Source organism: Corvus moneduloides, chromosome 20 (assembly GCF_009650955.1).
Source record: "Corvus moneduloides isolate bCorMon1 chromosome 20, bCorMon1.pri, whole genome shotgun sequence".
NCBI classification, from domain to species: domain Eukaryota; kingdom Metazoa; phylum Chordata; class Aves; order Passeriformes; family Corvidae; genus Corvus; species Corvus moneduloides.
The window spans coordinates 9,409,861-9,427,583 of NC_045495.1; the positions used below are offsets into that span (position 1 = coordinate 9,409,861).

General features: G+C 45.1%; 1 protein-coding gene across 1 annotated transcript in view; it reads left to right on the forward strand.

The window, feature by feature from the left end:
- The window catches only part of AUTS2 (activator of transcription and developmental regulator AUTS2), a 773,410-nt gene that overhangs the window by 337,640 nt on the left and 418,047 nt on the right, over window positions 1-17,723 (forward strand). Inside the window, 1 exon segment of the mRNA XM_032130357.1 lies at window positions 12,394-12,495. Within this exon segment, the coding sequence (XP_031986248.1) occupies window positions 12,394-12,495 (102 nt within the window).

A 17,723-nucleotide genomic window follows, 5' to 3' on the forward strand; every position in this document is an offset into this window, starting at 1 on the left:
GCTTTATTTCACAAATTATTATTCACCAAGGAGAAGTTGACGTTTTTTAGTGCATGGAAGGAGCGTGCTGATGCTTGCTGAGCCTGTATAATGGTTGATTTAAACTGTAATATGGTACTTTCTCACATGCTGATACTTAGTTTTTAAGTCTTGTGGGTCATTTTAAACCCAAGTATTTCAAAGCATGGAGGGGGTTCCATGTTGATCTATCAGCACTGGGCTTTGTCTTCTTCCATTTCAAATTATTTACAGCTATGTTTTTTTAAATTTTTTTTTTTTTTTTTTGACTGAGTTTTGGGGAAGTTGGGGGTTGCTAGTTACTTGGGTTATCATTTCTGATGGGTTTTTAAATCATGTAAATGAACAATAATGGGCTCCTGTGGGCCCTGACTCAGGTAAATATTCCTCTTTATGAGAACATACATTGAATCTATTTCTGGCATAACAGCAAAGACAAGCTTACTTCTTTTCTCAGCTGAGGTGAATTTAACCACGTGCTGAAGTGCTGTGTGGTGGGGAGGCTGTAACATGTATGTACACACAGCTCTCCAGTGTGAAGAGCACGATTTATAATACATTTTGTAATGCTTGTTATACGTGATTCAATTGTGAAAATGTATTCAGTAAGTCTAAACATTACTTAGAGAGCCATTAACATATCTTTCCAAGTGATTTTTGACCTTTTTCTGAATAAGCACTTTACAAATTATTAAATGCCAGAATGAGGATTAATTCAAGTAACCGTAATTTGATAGCAGTCCTCTATTACAGATTTTTTGCACTTATCTTAAAACAATAATAAAGCTCCACTTATCTAATGTAGGCCTGTATTTTCAAGATGGGTAAGTTTAGTACAGTTTTAAAGCATAGAAAAGAGAAGTTAAATTAGGGGGTTTTATCAGTATAAGGTACAGAAATATCTATCAAGTATCTGTGGTGGACACCCAGTTCCCTAAATGGCTTCTGCATGCCTCAAAGTCGGTGGCAATCCTGAAGTTGTCCCCTGTGATTCTGGTGGGTGTTGGGCCTTACCCTGCTGCCACCTCTCTGCTGAGGCTGCCAACACAGGGAAGAGTAGCACTGGCTGGCAGAATGATTTTCTGGGAATGAAGATGGTTCTGAACTTGGACGGGGGCAACCAGCTCATCAGATCTATCAAGCATTAAATCACCCTTGGTCGCTGTTGACAGGGGACAGACTACAAAGATTGATCAGGAGATTTTTTTTGACATCTGCAAACAGGAGGACTCATTATTTCAATTGACAAAAGCGGTCCAAGGTGAAAGCACAGTGCTGCAATATATTTTACATTATTGCTTAGAATGAGGGAGGAACAGAGGTATCCAAAAAGGAAAATGAAAATCCAAAATGCTGGGGATAGCTGAGTGTGTTCAGAGCTTCCCTGGCAATGCTGGGATGCTGACTCTGTTCAGAGCTTCCCTCTGACGGGGTGGAGGTGCACCACAAATGTTCCTCCAAGTGGCACCTTGCCACCTATCAGAACTAATCCAGATTTAAACAACTTCAACAATAGTTCCTCCCTTTGCTTTTCTCCGGAGATATTTGTGATGACTTAAACTCATCTCCACATCAATGACAGCTGCTAATGAATTCAGATGCTTCATTCCCTTCCCTTCTGTGCTGCTTCAAATAGATTTTCTTTGCCAGATACTTCAGCTTCCCTTCCCTGCTAACAAATTGGTACTGAGGTATATTGTTGTGACTTTTGCTTCTATCATTCAAGCAAGAGGAAAATACAAGATGTATAGATGTGAGTTATATGTCAAAATGCTTTTACTCCCTCTCCCCCCACCTTCCTTCGCATTATTAAATTATAGAGAAATACTATCGTAATAGCCTCTTGGCCAAGTCACTGAGAGCAGAGTTATGGCTCCCTTGATAAATTGCAAAACATTATTAAGTTTTGCTCTTTGGACTGAGAGTATTGGCATTAAAGGACATCAACCCCAGTCAGATTGGTCTTGATTGCTGCTTAATTGCTGCTTGTTTGTGTTAGCGATCATGTGGTTTGATTGATCTTGCCCTGCTTTTGTCATTATTGTTACAACTTCCTAGTTTTCTCCTTGTACAGAGACCACAGGATGACTTTTCAGTCTTGAATAATTTATCTAGCTGGGCAGTTAAACGGCTTAAAATAGTATTATAGTTTTAAGCCAATAGCTCAACCTTCAAATCATTATTTATGCAACCAAATTATTAAATATTTATTCTGGGCTTATATCGAACGATGGAATAACAGGGTTCCTTTATGTTAGCAGTGGTAAGCATCTTGGAGTCCGTCCATGAATACTGATACTTCCTTCTTCAAGACATTTATTTACTCCTGTAATGTTAGCTGGGTGTCACATTAGTGGTCTGCATTGAGGGAGAAAAGGATGGTGGTCACCATGACTCAATTCAAGCCAGTGAGTACAGGCACTCTGCTCTTTCTCAGGCTGCTTCGCCTCTTTAGATATTCCAAAAGGTCTCATCCCATCTTGCATCTCCTTTGCACGTGAGGAGCAACCATCCTGTGGGCTTGAAACAAGTGGAGCTCTACAGGAGCTACCTTGGGGTTGTGTTTCCCCTCGTTGCAGCAGGTGGAGGCTCTTAACTGGGTTTGTGGACAGCTGTAGAGCTGCACTGCTGTTAGAGTTTTTCAACCTGGCCTATTTGCTTTTTGTTCCGTCACGTGATTCATTTGATCTTCTTACTTAAGTATTCTTCCACTAAGTTACACATTTCAAACTCAACTGGAGGCCTGTGCCGGTTTGGCCAAATTTAGAAATATATCCTCTGAGAGAAGGCAAGTTACAACCAGCCCTGCCCCACCAGCTTCAGGAAAAATTGAATTTTCCTCGAAGGAAAGTGAAAGAGATAAAAACTATCTCTTTAACAAACACATAGGAAAAAAAGATACTAATGCTAAATAATGAAACCTCTCGTTGTAGAAAGAAAACCTGGGAAAACTTCAGAGTCCTTCCATAGATCTCTCTCTCCCCCTCCTTGGAGCTGGGAAGGGGTGGTGGCCCCACCTCCAGGGCCAAGGCCTCGGTGGAAATTCCTCCCAATGTATTCTGGTGTTGAAACAGCCCAGCAGAGAAAAAGGGAAAAAAACGAAGTCCCAGGAAAACAAAAGTTCAACTCTCCATCTCTCTCCAGAGAAAAAGAAAACCAAAAGCCTGGCTGAACAAGCAAGCAGGGTGCTTCCTCTGCTCCTCTGCCCACAGCCCAGCAGCAGCTGGAGGAAAAAAAAATGCAGAGAGTGTTATCTTTGTGTTATCTCTGTCCTTGAAAAGCACTGCTTTGGGAAGTTTGCTCAGTTTTCTCTCTCTCTCTGCTCAGGCTCAGTTTAAAAGCACAGAAAGGCATAAAACTAATTTCTGGGCGTAGAGCAATGATAGGGAATACAGCATAAAGTCACCCCAAGACAAGGCCTTCCTTAGAAAGTTGGGTATCAGACACTGGGCTAAATGGAAAGATATTTCTGTTCTCTCCCCTTTCCAGAGATTCAGGTTAAAAGTGGTGTTTGCCTTCACTTTCCTACCTCACCTGACCTTTCCTGTATGATAGAAACAAGAATTCCTCCCAGGTCCAGAGCTTAGGCTGGGACAGAGTCCCTGGGTTCCCTGTGCCTGTCACCACCAAAACCAGAGCTGGTAATGGTCTATCAAGGATCTGGAAGCTCATCGTTGCCATGTGCTCTGGAACAGGCACAGAATGTTGGGGTAAAACTCCCAGCCTGGTTCTCCGTTTTCTGAATGAGCAAGCCTAGATGGGACCACAAAAAGCAGCTGCTGGTGGAAAGCGTTGCAGCCAATGCGTGTGCACTGCTCCTTGTTGGGTATTTCTGGGGAATGGTGGGGACAGGCACTGTAGCAAGAGAACATGACTCTCCCCATTACCCTTAAAATCTGTTCTGGGGATGGACAAAGCAGAAGCAAGAAGCATAGGTGGTGTAAATGGCTGAAAACCAGCCAGAAGTTGTACAGGTATGGATGTGGGTGGAGGGATGGAGGGATGGATGGAGGGATGGAGGGATGGATGGAGGGATGGATGGATGGAGGGATGGATGGATGGATGGATGGAGGGATGGAGGGATGGGTGGATGAAGGGGGATGGATGGATGGATGGATGGATGATGGATGGATGGATGGATGGATGGATGATGGATGGATGGATGGGTGGATGAAGGGGGATGGATGGGTGGATGGATGGATGGATGGATGATGGGTGGATGGATGGATGGATGATGGATGGATGGATGGGTGGATGAAGGGGGATGGATGGATGGATGGATGGATGATGGATGGATGGGTGGATGGATGGATGGATGATGGGTGGATGGATGGATGGATGGATGATGGATGGATGGGTGGATGAAGGGGGATGGATGGATGGATGATGGATGATGGATGATGGATGGATGGATGGATGATGGATGGATGGATGGATGATGTGTGGATGGATGAATGAGAATGTGGATGGACAGATGGATGGATGCATGGATGGATGGATGGACGGATAGATGGATGGATGGATACCTGTGCAGACAAGGATGGCACTGCTGTGGCACTACACATCTGTGGTTTTCAGAGGTGGTTTTTAACTACACAAAGACGAATTTCCCTTACACAGGGCCTAGGGAGAGCCCTGGAAATCCAGGCTGGGACACAAACAAGCTCAGCAGCCAGGCTGAGTAAAGCTTGGGAGGGCAGATGGGTCCCACCCTGGCTGCAGCTGCTCTGGCTGTCCCCGAGCAGCCGGAGCCTGGCTCGTCATCCCGCTCTGCTCCCAGCCTGGGCTGTGCAGGCTGCTACAGAGATTGATTGGTACAATGGAGAGCTTTGCAAGGTGTAATTTTAAAGGCCGTATTTCTCACTGTGCAACCATGAAAATGCAAAGGGTCAGGAGAAGCCTATATTTTTTTGCAATTCAGCTTTTGAAGTGTGCTGAAATACGCTTCATTTGCTGCAATTGCCAACAGCTTGCTGTTTCATACCACTCCTAACAGGAGCTGGGGAACAGAGTGAGTCTGTTACACTTTCTATGGTGTATAATGTATGTATGATTCTGGGGTGTGATGAGTTTATGCCAAATTTATCTTTGATTTCTGTATAAACAGCACAGAAAAAATGATGGGCTGCATTCTCTGTGAAACTTAGATAAAATAGAGCTACAGACCTCCTTCAGAGTACCTTCTGTGTGCTGTGGATCTAAGGTTGCCCAAGCATATAATGAAGGAGAAGAGGATCTGGAAATAAATGCCCGTTTCTTTATCCCCCACCCCCGCTTGGCGAGGATGCTGTTTATTCTTAGCCTGTGCTGCTTCGGCTCCTGCTGCTGCCAGCAGAGCCCCATCACTTGGTGTGTCTGTAATAACAATGCTAAATAGCCAAATTCTCCCCGGGAGCACAGGGGGTAGCTCTGCTCCTTTGGTAGGTCTCCCCCATTTAAGGCTGTAGGGGATGAGTTCCTCTGCTCCAGTTTATTGAGCAAGTGCAGCAGCAGGCTCTGGATCAGCTCAGAGGCAGCAGGAAATGGCCAGCAGTGCTGTAGAATAAGTGAGTTAAAGACACCCTTGTTCTGTATCATCGAGCTGATTAGAAAATTGTTTGTAGTTATTTGTTCAATTTAGATTTTTTTTTTTTTTTTCCCAAAAGGAAATTGGAAGGATATACATGTGTTTGTTCTTGTTTTTTCATAAAAAGAGTTTTGGAACAGAAAAATTACTTTTTCTTCTAATTAAAGGTGGGAAGGAAACAAAAGACACTGTCTTTGTTGGTTTACCTCACTTTTACCATACAAGTGAAATAAAGCTTCATATTGTGGTTGGGATGTCAGATCCCAGGATGATGGCATGGAGGCCTGGATCCTCAGAAGCTGGCAATTTCTTGGAGCATCTGCACTGGTTGTCATAAGATTGTATATCAAGACGTAAACAGAGAGCCTCTCCTAATGTTTTATTGTATCTCTCAGGTAACAAGAATTTTCTTCCCTGAGGTGAAAAATGTCTTTGTATTAATAATGTTCAGAGTCCACACACGGTGTGAATTCTTTTTTCATATTTACTGCCTAAACTTGTGTATTGTAAATATTCTTCCTCCGCATTATCTCAGCTCTGATTTGCTTTCCTTGTGCTGCTCCCCTGTTTAGGCAGTCAGGGTATGCATGGCTTTGTTAGAAATGCAGTGGAGAGGTCTTGCTCCAGACCCAAACCACTGTGTTGAGCCACCTTTAATGCTGTGGGTGACATGGGAGTGCTGTATAAGCAGTATTTGTCTAACTTCTGTCAGTAGCAGGAGAGGTATAAACAGAAGTTTTGAAATGACAGCTGTTAATCATGATGGGAATCAGAAGTAACAACCCTTGATTTATACTGTTTTGTTTTTTTTTTCTTGCTATGCAGTTCTCCTTTTATTTGTTTTCATACAGCCAGATTTGTTCTTGATCATTGATAAAATATGTTTTCTTTGCAATCTGATACTCAGTTCTGCATGAAATCTGCTGTTGCTCTTTTCTGGCTGGCGGGAGACTCGTCAGGGCTGTGTTTGCTTGGGCAGGGCAGGGCCTGGGGCTGTGTGTGTGCAGCCCTGCCACACTGGAGGTCACACTGGGGGCTGGGGATGGCCCAGCAGACCTGGGCTGTACTGGGATAACTGGTATCTATCTCACTGGGTTCAGCCAGGCTGTTGCTCCCTGGCCTTTGGAGCAGCTTGCACTCATCAGCAGTTGCCTGATTTGTCTGTGCTTCTGCCTGGATCCGTGTGTGCCTCACTGGGGAAAAGGGTGTGCCTGCCAGGAGTGACAAAATTTCCCATCTTCAGAGCCTGGCTCGAGTCCTGTTCCATGCTGGGAAAAGCCCAGAGAGCAAATGAAGGCAGCCCTAAGGAGCAGGTGGAAATGTGGCTGTGCTGGTGCCCTGCCCAGGACAAACTCCTGTCATGGGTGGGATTGGGCTGTACCTGCGCAGGATTTTGGGGCTCGGGAAGTGTCCTAAGGGCACATGTAGGAGTCAGTTCACCAGCCTGAGCTGAGCTAGGGAATACACTCATCCAGGTGGGAGCTGGGACTGCCTGGCCCCTGCACAAGCTGTATAAATAAAGGATGACAGGCAGGAGGGAAAGCCTGGAATTCTTCTCCCCACAGCAGGGTTCTGCCATCTCTCAGGGAACACGTGTCCCCTTCCTTTAGGACTCTGGTAAAGGCTTAGCTTGCTGGCTGTGCTGTAGCAGGGAGAGGTGTTAGTATTCATAACTTTAAAGTATAATATAGTGAAGTAATCCTTTAATTCCATATGGCATAGAAGCTCAGGCACCTCGAAACGATACTATAGATTTAGTGCTGCAAATGGTGTGGGGTTTTTAAATTAAATATATTTTAAAATAAAAAAGCTCAGGAGAACCACATTAGGGTGCTTTTGACATGATATATATGAACTCTGTGAAAAAGGCTTCTGCCAAATTCTCAGTGGGTTTATTTATTTTGCTTTTTGTTATGTGCTAACCAGGCACTGCTAGTATAGAATTATCTAAAGTAGCTTAGGGATCCAGCACAGCCCATTGTGGTCCCGAGAGGATGATGATCCCTGGAGTCTGGGGCTCAGCTGCCCTTCCAGCCTCCCTTACACCTCTTAACATGATCAACTCTCTCTGTCCTTCCTTCTTTTCCTTTCTGAGAGAAAAGGCAGCAGAGAGCCTTGCTGTCACGGGTTATCCTTGGGAGTGTTTTATGGCTCTGTCCCCCTCCTCTCAGGTCACAGAAACACGTGGCTAGCACAGTAACTATGGCACTGTTCTGTACATCTGTCCTGCTCCTAAGCCTGAGAGTTTAGCTCTACTTTCCCTTTAAGGCTGAATGGCAGAAGGAGCATAGCAGAGAGCTGCTTTCCTCGGACACAGATGAATATTCAGTTTGCACTTTCACTGTCACAAAGTAGGGCTGAGTGTTTCCCTGCTGCAAAAATAGTTCTGTTAGATTCCAAGTCACCTGAAAATCTCTCCATGTGCTGGAAGAAGAGTTCCTGTTAGGACTTGCTATGACAGCAGTTTTATGTTGATGTTTCTGCATCTATTTTGGTTTATTCATAATTTCTGGATGGTTTCTGTGTGACCTTCAGGCCTGAGCTAGTCTGTCTTTCTTCATCAAATGGTCACTCTTGGTGTTCCATATCTTGTGCTTCCTCTCTCTGTGTCCCTCATGCTGTCTGGGTCCCTCATGCCAGCTCCAGCTTTGCCTCTATTCCTCATTACTCTGCAGGGCAGCAGTGCTGTGACTGAAGTTCTGTGACTCAGTCCATGAGCAGCAAGTGCTCCAAACCACGTCATGACTGAGGCCAAACTCCCCCCAGCCCCTCACACAGTCCCCTCCTCAGCAGGGCAGGGGAGGGAAGAAGAAGCTTGTGAGGTAAAGGCAAGGAAGTCTCCCATTATTGTCATGGGCAAAACAATCTCCACTTGGGGAAAAGAAATTTAATTTATTGTCCATTAAAATAGATTTGTGTAGTGAAAAAGACAACAAAAATTGCAATGCCACCCTCTGCCCCCCCAACTCAGCTCCACCCCTGTGTCCCTGGCTGTGGTGCAGTGGAATCCAGCATCACCCACTGGGAAACTGCCCTGATAGAAAAATCCTCCAAGAAGTCCAGGTTTGGAGAGCAGGGAAGACCTACTCCTCTCACTCTTTGGGGCAGGCATAGTGAAGAATCAGAAATAAAACCCTCTAGTGAGCCCCAGCCCAGCCATCAGCCAGCAACCACCCTTCCAGATCTGCTTTTTGGCCTTTTCTTTTAATAGAAATGTAATTATGACTTTAGCCAGTTCTGCTTGACTTCTGGTGTCCTCCAACAGATTCAAAAGCATTACAAACTAATAGGTTGTGTAGTACAATGAAAGATTTCAAAAAATGCAATGCTTAGAATGACCAAAAACTCCTAGAAACGTTTTGGAGCTGTGGGTGTGCCCCAGGGTTGAGTTCTGTGTTGTTCAACCTGGGCAAGTGGTCTTGAGGTGCTGAGTGCCCCTTTTTTTTTGCATGTACCCCATCTCTTTCTAGGGGAGTCCCCAAGACTGTGCACATTCCTTGTGAGTTGGAGGCACTCTGAGTTTTTAGGGTTTCGTGCTTTCAGTTTAGAAAATGTCTGTATTTCCTCTTTGTGAGACCCTTTAGATGGATCCCTTCATGGATAAATCCATTCCCACTGTACAGTGAAAGCATGGAGTCAAACACACCTTTTGTAAACCCTTTTTCACTCCTTGCTTGGTGCAAATTAGAAGATTGATGCCGTGTTCATGTGGGAAGTTCCTCAATGAGATCTTTGTAGAATCCTGGAATATCCTGCGCTGGAAGGGACCCCCAGGGATCACCCAGCCCAGCCCCAGGCCCTGCACAGACACCCCAACAACCCCACCCTGGGCATCCCTGGCAGCGCTGTCCCAACGCTCCTGGAGCTCTGGCAGCCTCGGGGCCGTGCCCATTCCCTGGGGAGCCTGGGCAGTGCCCAGCACCCTCTGGGGGAAGAACCTTTCCCTGATCTCCAGCCTGAGCCTTCCTGGCCCAGCTCCAGCCGTTCCCTTGGGTCCCATGGCCTTGGGTGCCTTGAGCATCATGTGATTTTCATGCTGGTGTTGCTGTGTGCATGGGGTACCCTGCCAGGAACGACAGAGAAACAGGAGTTGTCAATGTTGCACTTCACCTTTTTTCCAAGGAAAGCTACATTTTCGAGAGGAAATTTTTTTTAAGGTTCCTGTGTGCCCCCAAGTGATGCAGCAGATGCACACAGTGTAACTAAAGATCCAGTCTTTTATCTGTGGACCTTTTTAGCAGCACTCCGTTATTTCAGCGTTGTTTTAAGCAGTTGAGTCTGTGCAAATAGCTTGAAATGACCCATTGCCTGTCCACATTAAGTGTTCTCATGTGCGTTTGAGTGTAACTTTAGGTTCTTAAGAGAAGACAATGGGCCCATTTCCATGCTTTACTTTTTTAATTTAACACAGATTGATGGGTTCTGGAATAAAATGTAAACCCTCAACAGTTTGGCACGTGGAGAAACTCAGCTTGGAAAAAAAGAAAGGAAAATAAGGAGAGCTTATAAATCTTAACTTGGACTTATTTCTGAGTTTGCTGTCTAGTCCATGCAGTTCACTTTTTTTCTACAGAGTTTCAGGCTCCGATATCTTGGCCATATTCTCTTACTCCTTGTAAATTGTGTCTAGAAAAATGACACCTGCTGGGTTTGTCTTCTCTTCTCTGTAAATAGCTGGAATTTGTGATGTAGAAGAAGTATAAAACTAGGCTGTTATGATTAGTTAGCAAATAACTAATGTGAGAAGATCGTGTACAAACTGAGGTTCTAGAAATAAAATATGAGACTGGGAAAAAAATTCCTAATGCCCCACTTGCAATAAGAGTTTTTCCATCACTGGGCGGATGTTGACAAAAGACCCAAGTCAGGGAAACTTGATCCATTTTCCTTTGGGTGGTTAAATTTTAAACTTGGGACCATAAAATTACAGGACATGGAGGTCCTAGATAAGATCAGTGAGTTATATATGAAGTGTAAGACTTCTTGAATTCGTTATCCTCCCCTCTGCCTCCAGAAACTGCTCCCAAGATCTCTTAGATGTGACCGATAAACTATTCCATTGGAAATAAAAATCGTTTTACTGGAAATGTTCTGGCTGAGCTGTGGAATATTTAGTTTATTTATTGAATTGTAAGTGTCTGACAAATAGCTCTGGTCCTTTTGCTGCATTTTCTTTGAGCTGAGAGTACTCCTGTGCCATTTTTTGCAGTTGTGCTCGTGCATTGCAACTCAGTTGTGAGTTGGAACCTTTAGTTTCATGTACTTTATGTCCTTTCTTTGATTTGACTGATAGAGCACCCAAAACTGCCTTTTACTTGTGAGTGGAGTGAGGGATGAAGGGGAAGTGGCGCACAAATACCAAACTTGCAGATGCAGTTTGCTCTGGCAGTGGTAGGGAAAAGTGGTGATAACCTGAGGGAGAGGATGCTCTGTGTGCTCCTTCAGTGACCCTGGGAGGGAGCAGAGTGTACGGGTGGGGAAACATCAGCAGAAGTGTAGGATTTGTTTGTGTGCATCTGGAAAAGAGCATTTGTGTGAAATTTTGTGTGTGCTTGTTTCTGGGAGAACTGGAAATAAATGAGAGAGAGGGGAAAAAAGGTGATGGAGAGTGTGGGAGGAGGAACCTTTGGTCTCCAGTCCTGGCATGGAGATGAATGAATATCTACTCCAGTACAGTCTGAATTGAACTTACCATCATCATATTAACAATTAGAGCAAGTTAGGAGGAGTTGTTTGGTGTTTGTTATGTGAATATTGATAAATGTGGTAGCTCTCATAAAATATTTCATTAGGTACCTCACAAAGTATTTTCTGTGCATTTACCTCTGCTTCCAGTATTTATGTGTGTGATTTTAAGTCTAAATTTCTGAAAGGGAGTTCTTGCCGGTATTAACCTCCAGAGTAACCAGTGTTTACAGGAAGTTAGTTCAAACAAAGCATCAGCAAGGCTAAATGACAATTTTAATACATTCAAGCAAAATATAGGGAAGGATACTTTAAAACAAAGATATGCATTTTCAGCGTTGCAGTAGATGTGGATCATAACTTCCTCTTGCTGTCCAGGTGTGTATGTGCTCGTGGACACATGCAATGGAAGTCTGTGGTGAATGTTTTTCTCAGTGCACTGCTGTGTAATGTGGTGACCTGAACAGTCCACAGTGTAAGAGAAAGCAGATGTGTTCTCAATTGTAATGAAAATATAGTTTGTGGGGTTTCTGGTACTTTTTATTTATTACAATGCCAGTAAAGTTCATTAAAGCTGGTTTGAAAGGCAAAAGCAATTTGATACCTCTTAGGTAGATCCTGTTGTTTTATGAACATTGAGGCTTGGTTAGTTGAGAATTGTTTATAGTACCAGGCAATGTGGTTAGGGGCTAGTCCAGCAAAACAAAGGCTTCTCTGGAGTCATGACCTCTTCCTTCCCTGAGGAGTCTCCTGCTGGTCTCAGATCCTCAATGCTCTTACGCTGTAATGAGAGAGGAACCGACGCTGTGAGTGCTGCAATGTGAGGGAAACTAACTTCATCCATGGCAGAAACACCTTGAGAAGTCTAAAAGTTTCCCAAATGAAGGTCTCAAACTGGGATTGCCTTGGGACACGAGTGTTGCCTCCTCCTGCCTGCAGCACCTGGAGCTCACACCCATGTTGGTGGTGTCCCTGGGGCTGTGCCCTGGCGCATGGTGCGGGTGGCAGCGCGGCAGAGCCCTGGCCACTGGGGCCTGGGAGGGGTTAAAGGAGAGCAGGGCACAAGGGGACTCGCCTGAACCAGGCTCAACTCTTGCTCTCTTTGTGTTTCCTCTCTGCAGCAGCTCAAGCCAGGCCAGAACAGCTGCCGAGACAGCGACAGCGAAAGCGCCAGCGGGGAGTCCAAGGGCTTCCAGCGGAGCAGCTCCCGGGAAAGACTCAGCGACGTAAGTTCAGCTCCTGCAGCTGAGTAACTCTGGTTAGCCCTGCTGTAGTTCCCTGAGGGGTGTAAGGCGTAGCAGGATTTAGTTTCTGGGATGGTTTGTTGCTAAAATCTCCTTCCCTTTGGGGGTTCAGGAGAGGAAGAGGTGACTTACGTCTCCTTAGGTTCAGTAAACTTCTTAAAGTTTGGTACAATGTCTTTCTGTGTGCAAACACTCAGTTCTTTGGAAACAGTTGAAGGCCATTTAATGAAGTTAAAATGTTCTGCATAGTTGAGAAGTGAGATGGCCTCTTTTTACCCCAAGTGGTGGAGGAAAAGAATGTATTTCTTTGGGCTATATACTGTCTTTATGAGAAGTATTTGAGTGTCTAGAGAGACTCAGTTGACTTATATATAATGAATTGATATAACATGGCCAACAATAGCATAAGCTCTGCCTTTATTGCTCTACCTAAAGTGCTGTGGAAGGGCCTAAGATGGCAGCTCTGTGGAGAGTGTTTTTCTCCGGGGGAGAATGCTGGTCATTCACCGAGTGACACGCATGAGTTATTCTGACAGAGCAATGACTACAGAAATCTTTCTGTTGCTGCAATTAGATTACTATTTATTATGTGTACCATCACAATCCTTGAGTGTTTTATTCATGGCTCTGTGTCCTCTGTGCCACATGCTTTACAACACAGAATATAAAGAAAGCCCTGTCCCTAAAGAGTATCTAAATTGGGGATTTTGTAGGTCAGATCCTTTGCTGGTAAAAGCATGGATAGCTACATCAGTCAGCCCAATTTGTACCAGCCAGCAATCTGGCCCTACTTTTAACTAACCCACATTTTGGAAATGGGGATTTTATCGATAGCATGTCTGTGTAGATTTGGATGACAGATACCAGATGGTGTCCTCTATAGGCCAATCCAATAAAACTGAACTGAGCAGGCATTAAAAGAAATACCTTTGTAAAGGATACATTTCGTTGTGCAAATTTAAGCCTGAAGGCACACAGCTAGCAATTTTTGCTGAATTGTGCATATCACTGGAACAGATGCCTGATTTTTTTTATTTTTTTCTGCGAAAGTGTGAAATCTGTAGCACTCTCTCTCCACATCCCTTTGTCACATTATTTTAGAGGTCCATTTCTTCCCCAGAGCCAGCCTTTATGGGTTACATTCAGCTGAACACTTCAGAACTTGCCCTTCATAGCTGTCAGCTGAGGTCAGTCTCAGGGCTGTAAGATCTCTTTGGAAGAGGAGAGTGAAACCAGAGGAGGTAGAAAGTAAATGCTCTGTACAGGTAGCAGTGGATGGCAGCTGGATGTCAGCCTGTCACCGTCACTACCCTGGCTTGTCTGAGCCCTGTGGCAGCTGGGAAGTCACTGCAACCAACTTCACAATTACACAGCACCTTCCAGCAAAAAATTTCACAGCTCCTTACAAACATGGTTTTAATTTAGCTTTGTCATTCCCTTGCAGTGTACTGAGTGGAGAGCTCTGAGGTTTATTGGGCTTCTCAGCAGCTCACAGCATTGCACTGCCAGACCTGGCAATGAGAGCAGAGTCTTGGTTCCCCTTCCACCCATCAAATCCAGTTTTTCTCTGATGTTTTACAATACTTTTCCTTTGTCTCAGCATTGTGGCAAATTAAAAGGAAGTAGAGAGCAAATACAACTTCCCTAGTGCACCAGAGAGAGGACAGAGGGATTCATAGGTTGCCCAAAAGGAACGTTATGTAAATATATGTGGAGATGTATATTTTAAAGTGTTATACATAATTTATGTTTTGCTTAATAAGGAAAGTTCCTTTATGCTTTGATAATTCATTGCAATACAAGCCTGTCTCTGCTCTGGCATTACAAGTTAAGCTGAGATTTGAAAAACATGCACAACACAGCTCTCATGGTGCCTGGATCTGGGTGGCCTTTCCCAGGCTCCTTCAGTCCAGAGCTGACTGTCCCATTGCCCCCAATCCCAAAGTCAGTCCAGAGCTGTGCATCCCATTGGCCCCAGTCCCAAAGTCAGTTCAGGGTTGTCCATCCCATTGGCCCCAATCCCAAAGTCAGTCCAGAGCTGTCCATCCCATTGCCCCCAATCCCAAAGTCAGTCCAGAGCTGTCCATCCCATTGGCCCCAATCCCAAAGGCAGTCCAGAGCTGTCCATCTCATTGGCCCCAGTCCCAAAGTCAGTCCAGAGCTGTCCATCCCATTGCCCCCAATCCCAAAGTCAGTCCAGAGCTGTCCATCCCATTGCCCCCAGTCCCAAAGTCAGTCCAGAGCTGTCCATCCCATTGCCCCCAGTCCCAAAGTCAGTCCAGAGCTGTCCATCCCATTGGCCCCCAGTCCCAAAGTCAGTTCAGGGCTGTCCATCCCATTGGCCCCAATCCCAAAGTCAGTCCAGAGCTGTCCATCCCATTGGCCCCAGTCCCAAAGTCAGTCCAGAGCTGTCCATCCCATTGCCCCCAGTCCCAAAGTCAGTCCAGAGCTGTCCATCCCATTGGCCCCAGTCCCAAAGTCAGTTCAGGGCTGTCCATCCCATTGGCCCCAATCCCAAAGTCAGTCCAGAGCTGTCCATCCCATTGCCCCCAGTCCCAAAGTCAGTCCAGAGCTGTCCATCCCATTGGCCCCAGTCCCAAAGTCAGTTCAGGGCTGTCCATCCCATTGCCCCAGTCCCGAAGTCAGACACCCCTTGTGCTGAAATGACAGGACCTTCCAAAGAGCCAGTGATGCTTCCACTTCCACATGCAGGGGAGCCTGATCTTGAACCCAAACCTGCATCAAGAGCTTAATAAGGTTATTTTAAATAATATCTTTTGAAGTCAGCTGTCTAATGATACCCACCAATTACTGTCCAGAAAAAGCTACAGACAACAGAGTAAGTTTTCTCTGAAGATTTGCTCCTGTTTGTACAACTATTTTCTCAGAAAAATATATGTAAAAAGTTGTGTATCCAACAGAAGATAGAACAAAAACATAAAACATTGCAGGCAGATTAACCCTGAGGTCAGAAAGCAAATTTTGGCCATGAAAGATAACAGATTTCCACTACTGTAGCCTGACAGCACTGTAAGACTGAGCATGGCTCCTGTATGGAAATAGGGATGATGGCTGAAGTGTGTGTTCTCCAGGTGGATGATCCATTTTGCCAGCCCCAGTTTGAGCAGGCTGGTGAAACAGGAGTGTTAGAGCTTCACAGGCCTTAGTGCAGGGCCTGAGAGCTTCGTGACAGATGCAGAATGAAGCAGAGGGGATAATGAATATCCAGTTGCAAACTGACATGTCAGTAGCTTCTTTCCCTCTCCTGTCAGGAATCTTTCAACTCTGCCTATTGTAAATGTACCTGCAGTCCTTGGATAATGCAGAGTGATGCAAAGTGTGTTTACAAGGGCTGAGTCCTTTCCAGGCTAATGAGATCCAAGCAGGTAATTTGCAGCATTTGTGAGAGGTGGGCAAAAATGAAAAGAAGATAATTCAACGAAAAGACCATGTTAAACAGGAGACTTTTCTCATAATGAGGCTTGAAATAGCATCAGACAGTAGGAAGGGGAATATCCTCTGCTCTTGTCAGATGCAATGCAGTGAGACTGATTTCCATCAACTCCTCTCTTTGTCCTCGTCTCGCACACGTGTGCACACACACCCACCCTTCTGTGAGAGAACATAATTAGCAGAGAATTTGACCTCTGCTAGATTAGGGACAATGATTGCTCGAACGCTCCAGTGCAAGCAGTGCCCTGATCCAGCTCCCCCTCTGAATTTCATAAACCCATGGCTCTCTGCCTTCCTCCCCTATATAGTTTTTTTTTTAAGAATGACAACTTGTTTTTTCCTTTATGGGCAGAGGTAGCTCCAGGGGCCTAAAAGAGAAATTGGAGAGCTGCTCCTCCTTTATATATAGGGTGCTGTAGTCAGTTTAATCTCATCAAAATCTTGCCAGTAGTAGAATTCATTTTGTTGAGATCTTGCTTGGAGACAAGATGGCAGTGCTTTCTCTTTTGCTCAGCTTGGAGCTCAGTCAACTTGTTTTCCTCATCTTTCTGTATGTATTTATTTTTAATTGAGTCCTCCCTCTTTGGAATACGTTTTACTCATGTTTTGCAAAACAGCCAGGAGATTTATTTGAGGAAAACATGAGAATTACAGCTGACCTGGACAGTAAATGCACCAAATATTCGGGGATGCAGCCACCTCTTTGCTAATCAAAAATCAAAACACCTGATTCCTTTGGAGCACATTCCTAAATTCCTGATCTACCTGATCTCAGCCCTGCCTGGTGCCTCTGGGGTTGGTTGCAGGCTTTCAGTGAGGGGATGAACAGCAAAAGCCTCTCCCATGGGATCACTGGATGGGATTCAGCACCTCATCCCCTCTTGCTGCAGTTGGCACCTTTCTGTCTGGAATATTGTTCCAGTTCCTGAACAGGGAGTGGGACAGGAATCTTCCCACTTGTCCCTACATTAAAGATCTCCTCTTGTGCTCTCATCAAAGCTGCTCCACTTTCCATGAGTGCTGCCCTGTTCCCAGTGCTCTGTAGCTCTGTGCTCCTCCTGTGCTGTGTACCTTGTGCTTGAGAGGAGGCCACAGCGAGGTGGCCACAATGAGGATCAAGTCCTGAAGTTCTGAAGTCCCCTGCCCACCAGGCCCATTGCTGTTTGCTTCAGGAAGAGACATGTCTACACCACTCCAGCAGTGTAATCCTGTGGGCATCTCCTGGTTTCAGCCCCAAATATGGGATATTTTCAGTTCTTTTGTCTCCCATTCCTCCCACCCATACAGAGGCAAAGACAAACTGAGGGACAGTCTTTGGGTGATGTGCTCTGAGCTCCTCAGTGCTGCTCCCTCTTCAGAATATCGCCAGTGATCTTTCTGTGCGTGGAGTGGAATCCCACGAGCAGAGCTCTGTGTTTGTGCTGTGCCAGGAGCTGCTCAGCAGCAGTGGCTGTGCTTTGTGTGCGTGTAGCTGCGAGGGTGGGGATGTGTGTGTTTGTGTGTCTAAGGTTGGGTGCTTAAATGCTTTGTTGCATTATGTTAATTCCTCGGCAGTGCAATCAAATTCATGTCGTAATTAAAGCTGTCAGTTGGAAGGCAAGCCAATCGCCAAGAAAACACAGCATAACAAATGAAGTGAAATGATTCTGCGTGTAGCTATACAATGCTTCGCCAGGCATGAAATTAAATAAGTAATTTGATGTTGACATCAGAAATTGAAATGATACCCACTGTTCCTTCATTCAGTCAGACCTGCA